The sequence below is a fragment of the Vespa mandarinia genome, chromosome 4 (genome assembly GCF_050613455.1).
Source record: "Vespa mandarinia isolate Hongniang chromosome 4, ASM5061345v1, whole genome shotgun sequence".
In the NCBI taxonomy this organism is placed as follows: Eukaryota; Metazoa; Arthropoda; class Insecta; order Hymenoptera; family Vespidae; genus Vespa; species Vespa mandarinia.
This window is the reverse complement of record NC_140813.1, coordinates 8301195-8321291: the sequence shown is the minus strand read 5'-3', so window position 1 is coordinate 8321291 and position 20097 is coordinate 8301195. Positions and strand designations below refer to the sequence as shown.

At 28.9% G+C, this 20097-nt stretch overlaps 2 protein-coding genes across 2 annotated transcripts; one reads left to right on the top strand and one right to left on the bottom strand.

The window, feature by feature from the left end:
• Positions 1-56: 56 nt before the first annotated feature.
• LOC118443191 (nurim homolog) lies at positions 57-1257 on the top strand. The gene is made up of 3 exons (XM_035869807.2): positions 57-192; positions 278-761; positions 853-1257. Exons 1-3 carry the CDS (start codon positions 60-62, stop codon positions 977-979), a joined length of 744 nt encoding a protein of 247 aa, XP_035725700.1. The 5' UTR covers positions 57-59; the 3' UTR covers positions 980-1257.
• Positions 1208-20072, bottom strand: Dhc16F (Dynein heavy chain at 16F). Its single transcript, XM_035869810.2, has 62 exons — positions 19904-20072; positions 19743-19827; positions 19551-19644; positions 19249-19426; positions 19031-19172; positions 18712-18951; positions 18480-18636; positions 18290-18392; positions 18017-18191; positions 17486-17655; positions 17002-17403; positions 16709-16940; positions 16454-16603; positions 16251-16379; positions 15153-15833; positions 14923-15069; positions 14638-14814; positions 14229-14552; positions 13997-14107; positions 13766-13902; positions 13473-13663; positions 13301-13416; positions 13086-13231; positions 12872-13017; positions 12660-12792; positions 12298-12514; positions 12093-12227; positions 11827-12012; positions 11526-11727; positions 10952-11133; positions 10662-10885; positions 10387-10595; positions 10065-10320; positions 9781-9972; positions 9484-9708; positions 9157-9412; positions 8888-9078; positions 8645-8817; positions 7960-8143; positions 7709-7880; positions 7431-7592; positions 7191-7367; positions 6906-7102; positions 6551-6796; positions 6259-6496; positions 5865-6167; positions 5602-5787; positions 5344-5516; positions 4895-5255; positions 4587-4820; positions 4378-4518; positions 4115-4305; positions 3583-4028; positions 3082-3282; positions 2913-3011; positions 2692-2834; positions 2399-2569; positions 2146-2325; positions 1953-2048; positions 1688-1888; positions 1515-1632; positions 1208-1437 (listed from the first exon to the last, which is right to left on the bottom strand). Exons 1-62 carry the CDS (start codon positions 20068-20070, stop codon positions 1208-1210), a joined length of 12231 nt encoding a protein of 4076 aa, XP_035725703.2. The 5' UTR covers positions 20071-20072.
• Between the last annotated feature and the right edge of the window lie 25 nt (positions 20073-20097).

Here is a 20097-nt window from a genome sequence, read left to right as displayed (position 1 = left end):
ATTTGTTTTCTAGCCTTATTCTTCAAATTATACTATTTTTTTTTATTTTCACTGACGCAATGATTGCGAAAACTTTTCTTATGGTATTATGCATAACAAGTCTCTTTTACATTTTTTACGTTTTACGTAAATTAGTGTATTTCCTTTCTGATCCGAATGAACATCGGAAAACTCTACTTCTATCTATCGAAGGTAATTAAATCGTTCGAAAATTATTGTTATAGTATTTCATACAGCAGCTAGATGAATGTTATACAATGTAAAAATATATTTACAGATGGGAATCTAAATTTATCCACATTATGGTCATTATTAATAAACTCTTGTTTATTAAGTATTTTCATATTGCAACATTCGTTTATGGCGAATGCTACAGTAAAAAATGTATTAAAAAAGTTATATATTAACGAGATAGAAAGAAGTTTTTATAATACATGCAGTGCAGCTACTCTTTGTTTATTACTGGACAATTGGCAATTTATACCATGGATTAATATTTGGAATTTAAATATATCTAATAATAACATATTGTGGTCAATGTTTATATTTATACATGTTCTTGGCTGGTGTATCATATATGGAGGATGCTTAATAATGGATATTTCAGAATTGGTTGGCTTTAGGCAAGTTTATTATAAGATTACAGCAAGGCCTAGTCCTATGAGTAAAAAATCTAAAGAATTACAACGATATTATGCACATATGAGACATCCCAGTTTCATTGGTTTTCTTATAATTTTGTGGGTACATCCTTTTATGAGGTGAGATTGATTTTGCTATAGTGCCGTAAATAATATTATTACATCTTGTTTAGACTAGAAATTTATTTATAATAATTTTAATGTTTTGTAGCCTTGACAGATTTCTATTGGCTTCAATATTTACAATTTATATGTTATTAAGGTGGGCTATAGATAAAGAAGATTATCAATATCATGCTCATGTCCTTAGATGCAAACAGAGAGAATGCTTTTTTTAATATTTTTGTATACTAAAATAGGAAATGAGCAAGTGCTTTGAGGATGCTTCAATTTTATATAAGTAGATGTAATATAACTGTATGTTGGTGTATGTATTAATATTGTATTAACTGTGTCTATGTATTGTATATTTATTTATTATAAAACAAAGTAAAAGTTATATTAATTACGAGAAATGTTATTTTATTAGAATATTAAATTAGAACTGTAATGAAATACATAAATAATTAATTTGGTATTTCAATTAGTAGAGCTGTTCCTTTCAATATCCAATATGATTGTTGTTGAGCTGATGGGAGTAATAGAGGTAAAACAAAGTTAGTACTATGTCCTGTCGTAGATAAAACTCCTGCACGTAGACTAGTTTTATATAATGGACAAACATATCTTGAATCTTGTTCTGGTAATTGTAAAACTGGATTCACATGTATAACTGGAAGCCAAGGATGCATTTCACCTGTAATATTAATTATAACATAATAGTAATTATAACATAAGTATTGAACTGTTTATTTATTTTTATAAGCAAGTTACCTATATTTGCATCAACTAAAATATTGAATTGAAAATCCCATCTACCAGCATCAATAAATAAACCATGTATAAAAACTCCATCTTCTGGAGTTCGTAAGTTTTTATATGCTTTTGGTACCTGTGAAGTAGATATTTTAATATTCATGTATAGTACATATACATAGAAATATTACTTCTTTGTTCGCTGTCTTATGTTCAGTTTCTATATCTTCTTGATCTAGAACAACATTAGTGACATCGAAATCCAATTTTAATTGATCGATTGGGGTATTATATTTCCTTGCATAAGTTTGTAATATACCAGTTATGAAACCCTGTGGAAAAGATAGTCCAGATATCCAAAAAGACAATGGTGCAGTATGTAATAACCATATCTAAGTATAAAAAGAAAAATAAAATTCATTATATGTTGCAGGTAATTTAAAAGGAAATGTATACCTCTATGAAATCAATACGAAGTTCCAAGTTTCTTATCCAACTTCCAAGAGTTTTTAAAGATGGGTATACATTAACATTGTGCCACATTTGTGGTACCTAATTTTATTTAAATTAATATCTATATATTCATATTTTTTTATATCAATACTTATCAATATTTGTATTTATTTATTCTTTAATTATAAAGACTTGCCTGATTATTGATCAAAGCTGTGAAGACAGTTTCAAGTTCCTCTGACATAACAACAAATCCTTTAATAGCTCGTTGTAGATTTTCCATCGAGGCATGTATTTTTGCTAAAAGTTTATTATATCTGTCTACTTCGTGTAAAAGAACTGTAGTGAAAGATGGTATTCTACCCTTTTCATCTACCTAGAAATATTGTAAAAATATTTGTAAAATTTTATTAATGAATATAATTGAATATAATTAAGATTCTCCTTACTTTGAAGTGAGAGGAATGACACATTTGAGAATCTATGTTTAAATGAATTCTATCCATGACCATATCTGCTATTTCATATGCTATTTCTGCAATAGATTTACCATTTGATGCAATACTTTCTTTAGGTTGTGCCTCCAATATAGTATTTATAATAAATTGAGTCTCTTTTAGCTATAGTTGATTTTAAAATTAGCATTAGTATACAATATTTTATATATATAAATTCATATTTAATATTTACAGATATATATATAAACACACACACCACACAACTAAAAGAACTGCATTCTTACTTGGTAAGCTATATTTGCATTTTCATGCATTCCAAAAATTTCTGAATCTTCAACAATAGGAAAAATATCAACAAAATCTTTAAATTCCTGAAGTTTCGTATATTTGGGGCAGTAATATATACCAGATGCTGAATAAGTATAATCTGAAAATATATTTTAATCAAAAACTAAAGTTGTTATAAAGAATAATCTAATATTCTCTCTCGGTTATAAATATTTACCAGTATCTAAAGTTTTAGGAGAGAAAAATATTTCTAAAATTGTTTTCAGAAGACGAAGATCCCAAAAATCTGTTACTCTTCCTCCATATGTAATCTCAGCTGAAATGTATATATATATATTTAGTGTATTGGCTGTTCAATTTGCATCATGACTTTGTAGAACTCATACCTGTGATATATATTAATGCATTCCATGGTATTGTACCACTTTCACAAAAAATTTGCAAGTTCAATAAACAACATTCTCGATCGCTATCATTAAATTCATAAAGTATATTCCAGCCTAAGGGACCGAATTTTTTTCTTTCTTGAATAATTCCATGGAAGAAACATATACCAAATATCATTTTACGCCAACTTTCATCCAGAACTGCATGTAAAAATTGAAGAAAATATACAATAAAGTAAGTAATTAAAATTTATAAGAATTAAACAAGTCAATTTACACATTTTTCAATAAATTATTTGTGAATAATTGTGATATTATAATAATCCCTACAATAGATGTATTCCATACATGCGTGTATGTTAAGTCCCTGTACATTAAATTTTTAATAATTTGTGACGTATACGTAAAATACGTAAAATAAGATTTAAAAACATATATTATGACTAATAACATCAATAAATTCAACAAAGCGAATGAATCATTCTATATATAATGTCGTACCATTATCTTCGAAAAATTCCTCTTCTAAATCTAAAAGAGCTCTTTTGAGATTGGCCTTCAATCCTTTTGGTGGTTCATTGGTAACTTTTACTGCATTTTGAAGAATCGAAACTGGAAAGTCACTACTCGGCATTGAGCTTAAAAATAATCGAAAATCTGTATGCAATTGATCGTCAGGTGTTTCAGATATATCCGCTACTATTTTTTCCAAATTGATCAACCATGAAACAGCCAAGTGACAATTTTGTAAAAATATCCATCTGCCTTCAGTTGTACCGTTTTTTATTAATTTTTCAGCGATAGGACCTTGACCTTGTCCCAAAGATATAGAATCGAATCTATGGAAGTATTCTGTTTCTATAGCGAATCTTTGGAAACCACTGAAGGGATCGGATCCAGTAGTGAGTATAAATATTAGTGGTGTTTTATTAGATGTGTCTGGAAAACTTATAAAAGAAATAAAATTTATTATGTTTATAAATTAAACATGTTAATAAATTTGAATAAAAATCTTAACGAATTTTATCCATACAGTGAATGAAGACTAGCTGTTGGTGATTCAATGAATTTTGGACCAAGATGTTTCGATACGTAAGCCGTAAATCCAAAGATAAGACATTCTTCTTTTAAGCATTTTAATAACATCAATTTCTCAATATCATTTAATATATTATTCCAATCATGTTTTGCTTTAATTACATTTTTGGGATTCACATTGATTTCCTGAAAATAAAAGATATAAAATTAATTTTTTATAATACGAGTTAATGTATATCTCTAAGAAATATATATTACTTCTTCTAAATAGCCGAGTTTCAAGTTGATTTTTTTCAGTGCATCTTCTAAAATATTTTCAAATTTTTTCCAAGTACTTGCAAGATAATTAATATTATTCCACATAAGATCCGTCAATGTTGGATAATCCGGTTTTTTATCCTGTTAAAATGAATATTTCTATAATAAATATATTTGTTCGTCTTTTATATTTTTATTTTCCAACATACAACTTTAATCTGAGTTCCACCGCGCAAAAGAAAGTTCCATTCCGTAAGATGTACAATTTTTGCGTCTAAATGTATCGCTATGTTCATCATCATGCTAAATATTAATTTGTGTTTCTCAAAAAGACCACGAGCAACATTAATATAAATTGCAATTGTGATTTCATTATTCAGTATTCTAAGACGTTCTGCGAGTATTGTGGTTTTTTCGCTGGTTTCTATCACTATGTTAAATATCTAAAAAGGAATGATAATTAAAATTCGTATATAAAATGAACGATATATTTAAACAGCATAATGAAAATGTTTACCTGATTGAAGTATTTTAATGAAAATTGATACATAGGATCAATATCAGTTAAATCGGCAACTACAAAATACAAAACAGAACCACGATTGGCTACACCTTGATATCTATTGCGTTCAATTGATATCTTTTTTTCCGTTGCTTCAGATTCGATTAATCGTGTAGCAATAATTGCCGCGGTTTCTTTGCTTTCGTTCAATGTTTCTATAAGTTCCTCATTATCTAAAATATTATCTCCTGCACCATAAAGTAACGATAGAATTCTATCCTCGATGTTATGCAATTGTCCCTTATCAGCATTTATTTTAGCAATCAATTCATTTCTAACTTCTTCAAGATCGGGTCTTTCTAGTCGTACAACATCACTGTTAATGTTAAAAAATTTCTTTAACTATTCATTGTTTTCATTTTTAATATAATAAACTTATGAATTTTTAATATAAAACAACTCACGCCAGTAGTTGTTCTTGAAGACCGTACGAAGTAACCGTAAAATTAATGATCGTCACTTTTATACAAATTTCTGGCAAATAATGAGGATTAGCAAGTTTCGTTGTTATATATAATTTAAAATTCTCGTCATATTCAATATCATTGTCTCCCAATCGTATTAGTGTTCTCCCTCCCTACAATGAAATACATTAATAATAATCAATTAATAATAATCGATAATTCAAGCGAACGTATTGATAATGGAATATATTCATGTACCTGTACAAATAATTTTTTAAGTAAAATGGGTTCTAAGCTTGGATCTAATGTTTCGGCGACTTCTTCCAATAAAACAGGTGTCCCAATTCTTATACATGCTTCTAAAATTCTCATGAGATTATGATCTGTCAATTTGCATATTTTTATATCATTTTTCTTTTCCATATTTCGTATCCATCTATTAGCCTTAACAAAAAAGTGATATAATGAAAAAACAGCAAAGATAATTACGTATAAATATAATATCGATATATGTACATTACCTGTTCTTGCGGATCAATCATAAGAGGCCACCGACTAGATTGCATAACTATAGCAGCATTTTCTGTACTTGTTTGATCTCTTGGTAAACCGTACATATTCCATAAACGTATCTCATAAGGATCGGCAAGTATGCTAATCAAATTATAATTAGGCGTTATTTTAATATATAAATCTTTGCATCTTGATATCCACATTTCCATTAATTCTTCTCTGTATATATTCGTAAAGGCACCCAAATAAGCCAGTGCACCGGAAGCGATCAAAATATCGCCAGTTAAATTTTCTATTTGCTTATCAAATTCCTGAAGAATATATTATTTAATCGTGATTAAAGTCAAAGAAATATTACAAATTGACACATATATTATTTTAATTAATTTCTATTAATTTAACCTCGGTCATACTCTGCCATCGTTGTTTTTCGTCGCTAAGAGCTGATGTTAATCGACCCGATCTACTTAATCTAGCTTCAGTAAGTACCATTTCATTTTCTAATTGATTCAAATTATCTACCGCAGCGTCGTATTGTTTTTGCAATGATTTTATTTTCTTCTCAACCTCAGCCAATTCTTGCTGTTTCAAAGCTAATAAATTTTCTATCTCTGATAGTTCATTTTGTGCTTGCTTCAATCTGAATTAAAAATGAAATTATAAAATCTTTCATTATTCTATTCTCTTAACTTACTTGTGTCGTTTTGGTTCCACTACTCTATAAATTTTGGCATAGCTGTCCATTGCTCTTACCCAGACACACATTGACTTACATACTTTACTCTGCTTCGCAACAAGTTCTGGTTTAAAATCAGGATGCTTTATATATTGCTGTAATTTTTGTAAAAGTGTGTCGCTTATATCATCTTTAGGATAGGCAATTAATCGATCCAGAAAGTGAATATCTCCTAAAACTAATTTAGCAGTGGCCCAATCAGTCCTATCAAAAAAAAAAAAAAGAAAAAAAAAAGGAAAAAGAAAAAAGAAATATTAAGAACTATTCAAGATTTTGTCCTTTTTTTATTATCTCTTTATATATTTAGTTGTACTTTTCTTTCAATAGTAAATTTACAGCTTCCATGACAAAGCGAACCAGACGTGGAGGTTGATTGAAAACTTTGATCTCATTAATATCATTCTTATTAAGAGCTTTTAGTGCTTGCTCAGCTTCCTCCAATGCTGGTATCACCGCTTCGAGGTCATGTCTTGCATCAGCCTCTAAAACTGCAGTTTCATCAGCTTTGATCTGAGATAATCAAGAAACGTATTAAATTTTAATATTAAAAGTTGATATATTTGAATTTTATTTCATCTGATAGAATTGGAACATTCACTTTCGCAGTAGCTTCTTCTGCGACTACAACATATTTAACTTTGTCGCATTCAATTTGTTGCTTTGCGATCATCTTCACTAATTGTGTCACTTCCTCTGTACTGATCTTAAGTTTTGGTGCAAGGTTGATTAATTGTTCGTTCATTACGGTTATCATATCATTAGTCTCATGTAATTTCTGTGACGATACAACAATATAAATAAACATGTTAAAGATATAGATTTTGATTGGTTTACATACGTTTAAACCGTTCAGGATCTTTTTCTTTAGTGTTAAAATCTCTTCTTTTTTTTTATGCAATGTCTTTTGATAAAGTTTCAATAATTCCAAATAACTACTTGGCGTTGTGTAATATCTTCGACGCATTTCCAAAAAATATCGAATTGTTGCTTCTTCTACTGTCTGTTTGTAGCATCATATAAATTTTATGATATTGTAGACATATTACATTGTAGATATAGTATAATATATATATAAATATTGATTTATATAATAATATATAAAAAATAATTTAGTACCTCGTGCATCAGAACACAAATTGAACAAAGTGCAGACAACACTTTTTCATTATCCGGTATTATTGTTACTATAGAATTCTCTGCTACCGAAAGAAGAGCGTCTTTTGGCCACTTTGTGAACCAATCGATTGTACAACAGTTCACCAACGAAGGAAACATACGACAGCGGCGTCTAGGTGAATGTTCAATAATTTTTTTTTTACAAAATTTACTATGAAAATATTTCACAATTTTGATTGTATTTCGTTTACCTGAATGCATCGCCGATAGGGCTCATACAAATCATAAGATGCAAATAGTTTCTAACTCTTCCGACAAAAAATTGATAAATAGTATCTCTGTCACTCTCACTGATACCAATTTCTTTAGCTGCTGGCCTTGTAGCGATAATAACTTTCTCTAGTTCGTCTGTTTCATATAAATTTGGAACCTCGCCTATAACATGCATTAATACATTACATATGTGTATATATACATATATATATATATATATATATATATATATATATATTGTTTTATATACACATATATATACGTATATATATTGTCAAATCATAAATCAATGTACAGTGGAAGCATCATAGAAAACAGTTTTAAATTAATTATATATTTAATTTAATTTATAATATATTTCATATATATTAAGCCGATTGTTTCAATGAAAATATTAGAAATAGGCAATATTTTATACTTTGTTGAAAGTGTTACTTGCAAATGACATTTTCCAATAAGAAACTTTTTCTAACATATCAATTATGCGTTACATATCATAAACATGTGCAATCATATTGCTTTCTATAAGGGGCTAAAAAGTCTTTGATTGATGCGAAGAACTTTATCGGCGGAATATGGAGTGATGCCTATTTCTAGGTGCTATATAAAATATTCGTATAAATAATTGTAGAAAATTGTAAATGCATAAATATGATGAGATACCAGTATTGAGAGTGTTATTAATATCTTCCAAGAATTCTTCGAGTACGATTTGAGTATCAACAAATAGAAACGTTGTGTGTTCCGCTTCTGTTCCTGGTTTAAAATAAAATTTACGAAGATCTTCAAACCATAAGTTTTTATCATAGTTACGAGTAACTTCGATTTGATAGCACCTAAGTAAAAAATCTTTTGTATACTTATGTGACACATATTCTTGAGTAATTTAAATCGAAGTAATTATACCGATAATAATTTAAATGCGACGATAATTTTACTAAGCTCTGTTTTCCCATTCCGCCTACTCCAACTAATAATCCGTTGCCCCTTTCTGATCGAAGAATTCTTGCGAGTCTGCAAACATGTTCGATGGCATCCATAAAAAATATAATTCCCATTTCCTGACCAATGCTTAATGAATAGTCATCTAAATAATCCTATAAAAGAGTATATATTCCATTTGTTTAAAAAAAAACCAAATGATTTATCTTAAATAACACTTGAATTTCTCAAACCTGCAAAACAGATTTTATTTTCGTTATGTCTGTAATTTCTTCATAAATTCGTTGTTCCAATGGTGCGCCAAAGGACATGAAATCGCCGAAGAGTAAAATTGGAAGTTTTTCAATAACTTTTTCATCTGGTAATGATATCACCTCGTCGTCAAATGCAGTAAAACAAATACTTGATAAAAGTCGATAGAAATAATTCTTGTCTTCAAGATTTATCAGTCTGTCATGAAAAACACGTAGACATTCATGATAAAACAATCTGTAATAATAATAATAACATAATAAATATATTTTCTTTTTATATTAAAAAAAAATTATGTACGGAAATACCTTAACATTTGTTTAGGTTCTCTGATAATTGATGGATCAGCTTGCATCATTCCTTGCACGCATTTTGATAAATCACGCAAGTTAAAGAGGTAATGACTTTTTTCTGGCGTAGGTAAAAGATCAAGAGAAATCCTTAAATACAATTGAATCGTTGCATTCACTATTTTATCTCCAAGATCTATTATTGGCTGTACAAAATCTTTCAGAAAGCCTCTCATAATCGCCCTTAATAATTTAGAAATTTAATTTTTCGAGAACAGTATAAATATAAGATCATGTTTTTGATGATATATGAACCTAAATATGTTTTTTAGAGATTCTTCTGTCGGTGATGGTATATATAACATCGCGAAGTGTCTTACGAATCTTGGTGTAAGAGGGTTTCTACCTCCACCAGGTGGTGCACAAGCTGCTGTAATTACAACGTCTTCTATATCCTTCCAGAATAATTTCTCACGATCGTACATTCCACTGTAGTCTAAGATTTGTCTATACTTCGGCATAAGTGAATTATCTCTTTAATTCGTTAGATACTTCCATATCGTAATAAATATATAAGTATGGAACAATATGTAAAATACCGTAATAATTCGATTGATGGTTGAGATCCATATGTATCCAATTTAGGCATATTGATATCATCTACAAAAACGCAAACCCGTTTGCCAACAGGTGCTCCTAGAACTGCTCTTTTTCTTTTTTCTAATTTAAGTTCGAGAATTTCTTGAGTACGCCCACTGCTAGTTTGTGCAGAAAAAATCAAAGTTATTGGTATCCAAAGATTAGATTCTTGAAGTGCGTTTAATACAATTTTGGTTGTTATTGATTTACCCACTCCTGTTAATAATATATTTAAATTATTAATGAACAATATTCTTTTATGTCTTATTATATAATACTAACCTGTACTACCAGTAAAAAGAACTGGCATATTGATCATAATAAGATTTTTCATTATATAACCAAATCTTATCGTGTTAATAGTTGGTACAATAATATCAAAAAATGGCGTATCCTTGTTATATTCAAATACCGGCATTATTTTAATCCATAAATCTAATTTTCGACTTTGCATGTTCATGTAAAGATTCCATAAATCAGCGGACGGTAATCTACGTGAATAACAATAATTAAAATTAATGAATTTATTATGTTTAGATAAAAACGTTTAATTCTACCGTGCGTCTGGATGTTGATCGAATTGTTCTTTAACATAAACTTCGAAAAATTCACGATACGCATCGACGATATTGCCACCGATTGACCAAAGAAGTGAATAAATGAAGGATTGAATAAGAAATGTTTTTATTCGTGATCTTTCTGTAATTGCATCAATAACATTTGGCTCGAGTATTATACTTTTCATTATACCACAAGCCATGTTGGCTTTACTGATATCGACCTATTAACAGACAATTAATAAAATACTTTAACGTTATGAAACTTGGCAAAAACTATATGAGCAAACCTGTGCGATAGCGTGATCACAACTTCTCCCGAAAAAGATCAATGCATTTTCGAAATACTGTTCAAAAAGATCAATAATTAATTGCTGATATTCTGGAATAATTATATCTTCGGGAAGCTTTTGAACCCATGTCTTTACAAGAGGTAGCCATTTTAATTCGGTAGGATCAAGATACACCATTCCTATGTTCAAAAATATATTGTTAAATCGTATTCCAGTGTACATAATTAATGTAAGATTAGCTTCATCATAAAAGCTAATTTTACATTAAGTTCATTTTGTAATTAAATTTATAGTATATTATTTTATAACGTGTAGCACGTAACAAATAACATATTCATACGGATTGGTATTGAATATTGCATATTGCAAGGCGACAAATAATTTCTTACTAATAAATGGTAATCGCAAGCAACATTTTTGACGAAGTACAAAGAGTTGCCTATTTTCAGGTGCTATATAAAACACTCATATAAATAATTGCAGAAATTCGTAATGGTTTAACTTTAAACCGAATAATAGATTATAACTGTTAAGAGATTATTTATTTTACGAGATTATTTATTTTACGTACCACATCGACTAACCGTTGCTGGTGAAGCTTGAGCAAGATCCATAACTTCAAAAACCATGTGAACATAAGGCGTAAATTTAATTCTTTCGGAATTCGCAAGACATAACATTTTATTATCGTCCAGGACTGTGTTCATATTTTCAATCCAGACAGCATCGACAGGACCGTCACAAACAACCCACTGATGATCCTCTGTCTGAAACTGCATAGAAATATTTTCATTATAATTAATATTAGAAATCGCGCGCGCGCGCGTATGTGTGTATGTATATAATTGATAAGTTTATTTTATTATACTAACAGAACATGCGAGACGTATTATAACAGCCAATAAACCATCATGCCACTCATTGGTTAATGGATTTACTTCTCCATATAATTCACCGATAGTAATTGCTTTTGGATTAAGTATATACATGTGAACAGGTTGATAATATTGATTTTCTACAGCCATTTCATAAAGTCGCGTATAGGTTTTACATAGCGTCTGAAATAAAATTTAAGATGTAATTATTAATTATTAATTCGTTCATCGTAAACTGCCATCTGTTCATCTTTTTCTCTTACATTAAGAACAGTAGATTTCCCCGATCCAGTTGGTCCTACTAACATTACACCATGCCTGACTCTCATAGTTTCATGCAATTGAATAGCTTTTCTTATGGTACATTTTTCTGGTTGCAAATTATCCTCTATTAATATCTATTAATAATTTGTTAATATTTTTAATGTTTCTATTGTATGAATAAATGTTCTGCTATAAATTTATTACCGTAATTGCTATTTCTTCGAAAATACCATAATCTTCATCAGGTATTATAATATCAGGAAAAAGATCACTAACAATACCTTCAAATAGGCTTGCATCATCGCTTAAAAACTTTGGAATATTACTATCACGTAAAGCTTTTATCAGTACGACATCTTCCAATTTATCAGGATTATCACGTTTTAAAGTTCCTGCCATTACTAAGACGCTTTTAACAGCCCTTTAAAAACCACATTAGTTATGTTTTGAAAAGTAGATAACAGACATTGTATTTATACAATTGTGCAAGCTTCTTTATTCACTTTATCAACTTCTACGGTTTATCAACTTCTGTTGTTTTCTATATTTTGTTATCCTACTGATACCTCATTCCAAAGTCATAGTGATCTTGCTGTGACAATTGTTCGCTGCATAATGTATACATTAGAGTCATCTTCTTTGATAGCAGCCCGGACATTTCGAATCCTTCAGAATATAACGTTACCTCCGCAATTAATTCTACAAATCAATGTTTTAATTTATTAAATAATTATAATATTTATCATATTTAAATCATAAAAGATTTTTATATTTTTACTATAATCAGGAACCATCATGGCGAAAGGCCGAAACAAAGATTTCAAATTATCTGGTAATTCTGTACGTCCAGCGTATCCGGGATTCATAGTGATGAAAGTTGAACAAGACATGACTAATTTTATCATACGACCTTCGAACATGAATCTATAGCAAGAGATAAGTATGTATTTATATAAACGCGTTAAAGAAAATAAATGATAATGATGACTCACTCTGTAGCTCTGATGAGTTTCGCATTTCTAATGGTAATTAATTGTTGAGCTATTACGGAAAGAACCTCAATATCTATTCGATTAAATTCATCGAAGCAACACCAGGCTCCAGACGTTGCTAGCCCAGAAAAAAATCGACCCATCATCTGATAATATAAATAATCTACCATAAAAAATCATGTTAAATGATAAAACATTTAAGAACTTTTTGGTACTTTGTAATCCACTCCTTCAGAACAATTAAATACAACACATTGAATTGCAAGGGCTTTTGCAAGATCTTTGGTTGTTTCTGTTTTACCAGTACCAGCTGGTCCAGCAGGAGCACCACCTAATAAATTTTCAATTGTAATATTGAGAGTAATGAAAGTTATAAAATAAATTTACCCAAATCTAATTGCAAAGCTCCCATAAGACAAAGATAGCATTTATCTGTGAGTGGCGTTATGACGAGTCTTCTTTTTCCTCCAAGATATTCGTAACCATAAAGATATTCAGAATTACTCATTTTCGTTAAACAATTATCGATTTCATCATCCCAATAATAACGCAATGCTTTAACCCAATCAAAATGTGTACTGAAATATCGATACATACGTATGTGTGTATATATATATATATATAGTTAGTGTATGTGTGTGTGTGTATGTATAATTCTAAATGAATATTTTAAATCTTACCTAGAATCGATTTTATTTTCTACTAAAATTGTGATAATATCTCTAGCGTGTACATCAATGGTAATTAAATTGATTATTATTTCGCGTATCAATCTTGGTAATTCCCCTCTAACCATAGCGGCCAATAGATTTAGATCCTATAAATATATTTAAGATTAATTATTTATCACTCACGTACTGGCATAAAGTTAGCGGAGATATAAAATAGAAAATACATATATTCTACTTAACCGAATAACACTTTTGCTCGAACGATTGCATCGAATTTATAATATTAAAGCCAGAATCTAAGATGAGGTGAACGTTGCGAGCCCAAAATATTTGTGACACCGTCAGTACTATCTATGAGGAAGGGTGATTATTATAAAAGTATTTCAATAAATAATTATATTTATTAATAGAATGACATAAAGATATAAAGAATGAAGATATTCATTGTTTATTTTATACATAAGAAAAGCACCTGGGAAGGATGAGCAAAAATAAATAATTCTCGTCCTCGAGATTCTAAATCAATGATCGCCGATTTCATTCTTTTTCTTAAAGTTATAAACATGGATTCTTCTACTTTGCCAAGCCAATCTTCTACGTTTCCTCTCGCTCGTAAACCTCTTCCAAGAGCAACCTTCTCACCCTCAGGTGATATCATAGCAATAATATCGGTGGTGAGAAGAGTTGCTACTACCTCACCATGTTCATCTTCTTTCGTTGTGGTTGCAAACTCCAAACGAAATATACCGTCGAAACATTTTTGCAAATGTACTTGAACAGCATGTGGATTTTTCGTCTATTCGTTTAATAATGTATTTTCCTTTCTCTCATTCTGAATTAGTCTTGCTTCTAATTCGTAATGTTGGTTTTATATTCGTTACCTGTGCTAATATCTCTAATAATTCGTCATTGGACAAGAAAAAGAATCGTGGAAAAGCTATTCGTTTTACTTCTAGATAAGCTTCTAAGCACTTCATTACTTGATCGAGATTGTTATTGTTCTCAGTAAGTTGTTCTAACATACCAGGTTGTGTACAAACTTCCATAGCTAGCGGCATCTGAAAATATAATGTGTGTGTGTGTATGTGTGTACATATATACGTGTAATGAAATACTTTACAGTTTTCTCTCTGAATGTGCTTTTTTGATTTATTTATTGATAATACCTTGGCCGTTTGTCTCATGATATCTTTCCAAGATCTATCAACTTGTAGAAAAAGTTTCGCTTCGGTAGGTAATTGTCTCTGAATGTCAGGTGCTGAAAATATTGCTTCCAAATATAGCCATTGCTGTTGACAATATTGCCATGCTTCCTGTTGAATTTAGAAATGTATTATTTGAAAATAAGTTTACTTTTTTATTTTTCTATTTATAATGGGCTATAATTCTTTTTTACCAGAGTTATTGAAAAAAGATCCAATTGTTTCAACCAATCTTCAACTTTCGGTTTTATCGGTCCAACGTATCGAGACGCAGCTATAGTCTGTATATTAATATTACTCTCATCTAAAGCAAGTTGGATTTCCTCCAAACTTCCTAATATAAAAACATCCCGTGATTCTTTATAAGGTATGACGATAAACTCCAAATCTTTCCATAAATCTTCTACTTTTGTTAGCATTCCTTCTAAATTCGCTTCTGAACTAGCTGCAGCAGCAATTTCCATGAGTTCATTCGAATAAAAAAATGCGCCGAGATTTTCTAATAAATTCCAAGTTATAAGCTCGTCCGGTTTGAATCTGTAGTTCAATAATCCTTCGATTTTAATCCAATGACGTTTTTTCAAAAATGGATTTCGTAAGTATCCCAAAATTGGTAGTTTATTTTTTATCAATTCTACGTCCTTCTTCAATATTGGTACAACATCATTCGCGGGCAAACCTTTCTCCATTTGAACAATATTTTTTACAATTCGCGTTGTTAACGCTGTAACGTCTTCCACGTTCAGTGTATCGAAGTCGGCAAATTGCCATTGATCCACCGCATTTTCCCAAGTTGTAACACTTTCCCAAAGTAAAGTACGCAATTTTAATTCGCTCATTACTTGATCAATAATTACAAATCTTGTAACTTCGATCTATAATAAATGTATATATGTATATATGCATATATATATATATATATATATATATATATATAATTTTATTTTATAGTATACTGTTATACTATATTTTATATATATTTTAAATATAATAGAGTATACTGTATTGGAGAGAATATATAGAATAGTAATACTATTATAATACTATAATATTACTATAATATTATTATAATATAGTAACATTCTATGGTATATTCTATGGTATATAGTATATAAAAGTAAATATAAAAAAATAAATAAATAATATATATAAATATATTGCGCGCATGCACGCACGCACATACATACATACATAAAATATTCTGTACTATATTTTATACTATATATATTATTTATATGTGCATTGAAATATAGAAATTATATTTTGTATAGATTTTTATCATTTTTTAATACCTTAAATGCTCTTTGATGTGATCGATATTCCTCTGCAGTTGCTACACAATCATTCAATCGTTCTGTCAAATCTTTTAATGTTTCTAAACATTCATCTATATTACTTTCAGCTTCTATTAACCACTCTTGCTGTGAAATTGAATATAAAAAATAATAGAAATCAGTAACAATATTTTTATATCAAGTAGTAAATATATTTTTACCGTCACTTCTTCGTTAATTTCAGATACTTTATCTATTAAAGATTTAATGTCCTTTTGAAGTTGGATATTAAACTTTCCTATTAATTTTCCTCTTTCCTCCAATTTCTTTTCGACTGCTAAACGCAAAGTAGTAAAATGAACGCTTATGTTCTGTTGAAGAAAAGAGAACATATGTTTTCTTAATAAATTTCAATTTATGAAAAAATAATAAATTATTAATTAGATATTTTCGAAGCATAAAAATATTTTTTTTACCAAATAGTTCGCCATATCATCGCTTGGTACTATTATCTGGAATTCTTCCATTGTATCGTACAACTCTTTAATGTAATCATATTGATTCTCCATCATATCTACTCTTTCTTGAGCTTTATCGATAAATTTTATATATGATACGAAATCGTCTGTCGATACTGGTTCAGATTGTAGATAACTTAACGATACAAATGCTTCAGTAAGTAAATTATCCACTTTATTTTTACCAATCCTATATAAAAGAAATAAAAATTTAGCAAGTTAAAAGATTTTAATACACACAAAAATATTACCCTGGCATAACAGCTTCAATAACAAATCGTTTTCCTTCAGGTGCAAGTGCAGCTGCTTTCTTAAAACTTTGTAACTGAATATAAAAAATACCTAGTGGTTGATAATCAACTATTTTATCAATAATATTCAGTTCATTTTGATAACGGATACACCATTTACGGAATAATCGACACTCAATATTATCCCTAATTATGTTTTCGTCAAATTGCATATCTTCTAAATAGAAATCGTATATTATTTGAAAACGTTTCCAATAACGCTTCACAGAATCAATGTTGTCATTCAAAATTGTTGTTAACTCTGCTTTCAAAGTTTTTAATAATGGATCCATGCTAAGAACGGTAAGAATTTCCGGTGGTTCCCCGCTGATTTTTTGTTCTATCTTACGATTTATCACTGGTCTAGTATCGAAAAAATCAACACGATTTTATATATTATTGACTTCAATAGATGAAATGAAAGTCATACATTTTTAGCGTTTACCTGGTGAAAGTGTAAAAAAAAGGATCTGAAAGTAACGGCTTAATAGCGTGCAAATTTTCTTCCCACGTTTTTTCTAGAGTTTTAAACGCGTCTTGAAATTTATTTTCAGATGGATTCATATGTATTCCTTTTTTAATGGATATAAGTAAATCTATAATAAAATATGGTCCCTAAAAAATTAAATTATATTGTAAATATTTTTTTTAGATATGACATACACAATCGATGATGTTGCTCTACATAGGTAACGCTCTACAAAAAAATGAGTATGTTGCCTATTATCAGGGGCTCACAAACTTTCGGATTAGTTAGCAACATTATCGACTGTATATAAAGTGATACTCCTTTTCAGGCGTTATATAAAATGCGTAAATAATTATAAAAAATCTGTAAATGAACAAAACCGATTAATAACATTAAACTACGTAATAAACAAACTGATTGTAATCACGTGGAATATTTCTTCTTAAAATTATTAATAGTGAAGAATTATTTGAGGTGTTAATTATTTGATTTATCATAAATGTATACCTGAGTACGAGGAAAAGGAGGCTCTAATACAACATCCATTAAATCATTGTCTAGTGATGCATCATCAGGCAGATAATTTGAATGATTTTTAAGTATATCTACAAAACTTCTGTAGGTATTTAACAAAAAAATTTGCATCATGTTTGTTTGCATATAGTCGATGAGATGAATAAAACTATAAAAAATACATAAATAATATAAATAAAATTTGTTATATATCAAATTAACGCTTCAATAATCTGCCGAAGTTGAAGTTGTATTTTTTTTATGTACCAAGAAAGACGATAACATTTGTCTCGTTTTCGAGCTTGTTCGATGTAACTCATCTTTAGAATACCATCCTTTGGCATTTTAAATTTCATTTCAGTAAACGCAACTATAAGAATATAAATTACAATTAAATGTATGCAATAGTTATTATTAATTTTAAAAATTATGTATTTTTTTTTGCATGAAATATTACGGAGTTTTCCATATGCAGTTTGTTCTATTGTGATATTCGAATCGTCCGGAGTATAACCAGCTTCAAGAAGCGCTTTCAGACAGGCATTGTTCACAATATCCTTTGTTAGATTTCTAAATTCATCTAATTTGTTTCGAAATTCTTCTACTTTCCGTAACTATTTATAATTAAAATTAAGTAAATAAACTTGCTTGAACGAAATGTAGATTCTTCCATTTACAAGAATATTTACCTGTATTTCTGTAAAGTCAGATAAAGATAATTTCTCTGTGACAGAAGCATCGTAAAAACTTAAATTAAGAAATACAGTACACATAGCTTTGATTTCAAGTAATGCCTTGCTAAGTATCGGATCTGATATGAAGAGATTTTGCTCCATGTAATTACTAACTTTTATGAATTTTCCGAATGTTATTTGCTTTCTCCATACATAAAAGGCCTTCCACATTCGAAAAATAGAAAAAGTTTTTATCTATAAGCATAATAAATACTCGTAAAAATATCAATGATACAGATCAATGGACTTTTAATAAAAATGTTAAATATGTTACTTTTATTAATTTCATATAAAAAATGTATTCTTTTTCCCACGTTTTGATTGGTGTAAAAGTAACCTCTTCAATAGTGTATTGTGTTACACCATCCTTACTAATAGTTAAATATGCTTTACCAGTTTCGTTATATTCAACAACCCTGTAATGCAATTTATTTTTCATGATTTAAAAAATAATACCTCTTTATTAAAATAATTTAAACGTTTATTTTTTACTTTAAAGCATAAGGTGTAAAATATTCAGATGAAGGATCTACAGCGTATATCATGTAATAAAATATATGTTTCGGATTTTTTCGCAATCGTTCGATCAATTCTAATTGATCTGCTATAATTGGTGGTTGAGATTTAGTATAAGACGTATCGTCGATCAAACTTTTCGGCTTTACCTCTACTGTTAAAAGAAATTAAATTTCTTTTTTAAACAATTAAATTAATTAAATTAGTTAAATAATTTTTAATAATATTTCTAAAACAATATTGTATTGTATACTAAAATATTACATGAAAAGTCATACTTATACGGCTTTTAATTTTTTCTTCATCTGCTACTTGCAGTTTCGGTTTTAATACTCTTTTAGTAATTTCTTCTTGCTGTTTTGCAAATCCTGTCTATAAAATATACTTCATTAATTTTTATTCCATTATAAATAGAATAAAAATTAAATTGTTAGATTTTTTTATTTTATTATAAAATCGAATAAACTCACCAGTGGTTCACGTATTTGTTTTTTATTCTCTATTTTTTCGAGTACTTTGTTATGGGGTATATGATATAATATTTCATCCGAATAACTAAAGTAATATTATTTGAAACGTAATATAAATAAAATGGAACAAAAGAAATATTATTCTTTAAGTTTTTTTTTACCTTTTGTAAGTTTTTGCGGATACTTGACAAATTCTAGACGTAAGAACATCGTAAATATTTTTATTATTTTTAGAATATTTTACGTTTATTTTTGTATCACTGTATTTCTGATCGGGACAAATATTCGAGGTTAAGAAATCACTTATTTCTTCTTCTTCTTCTTCCATGTTATTTTATTTATTATCTATAATCGT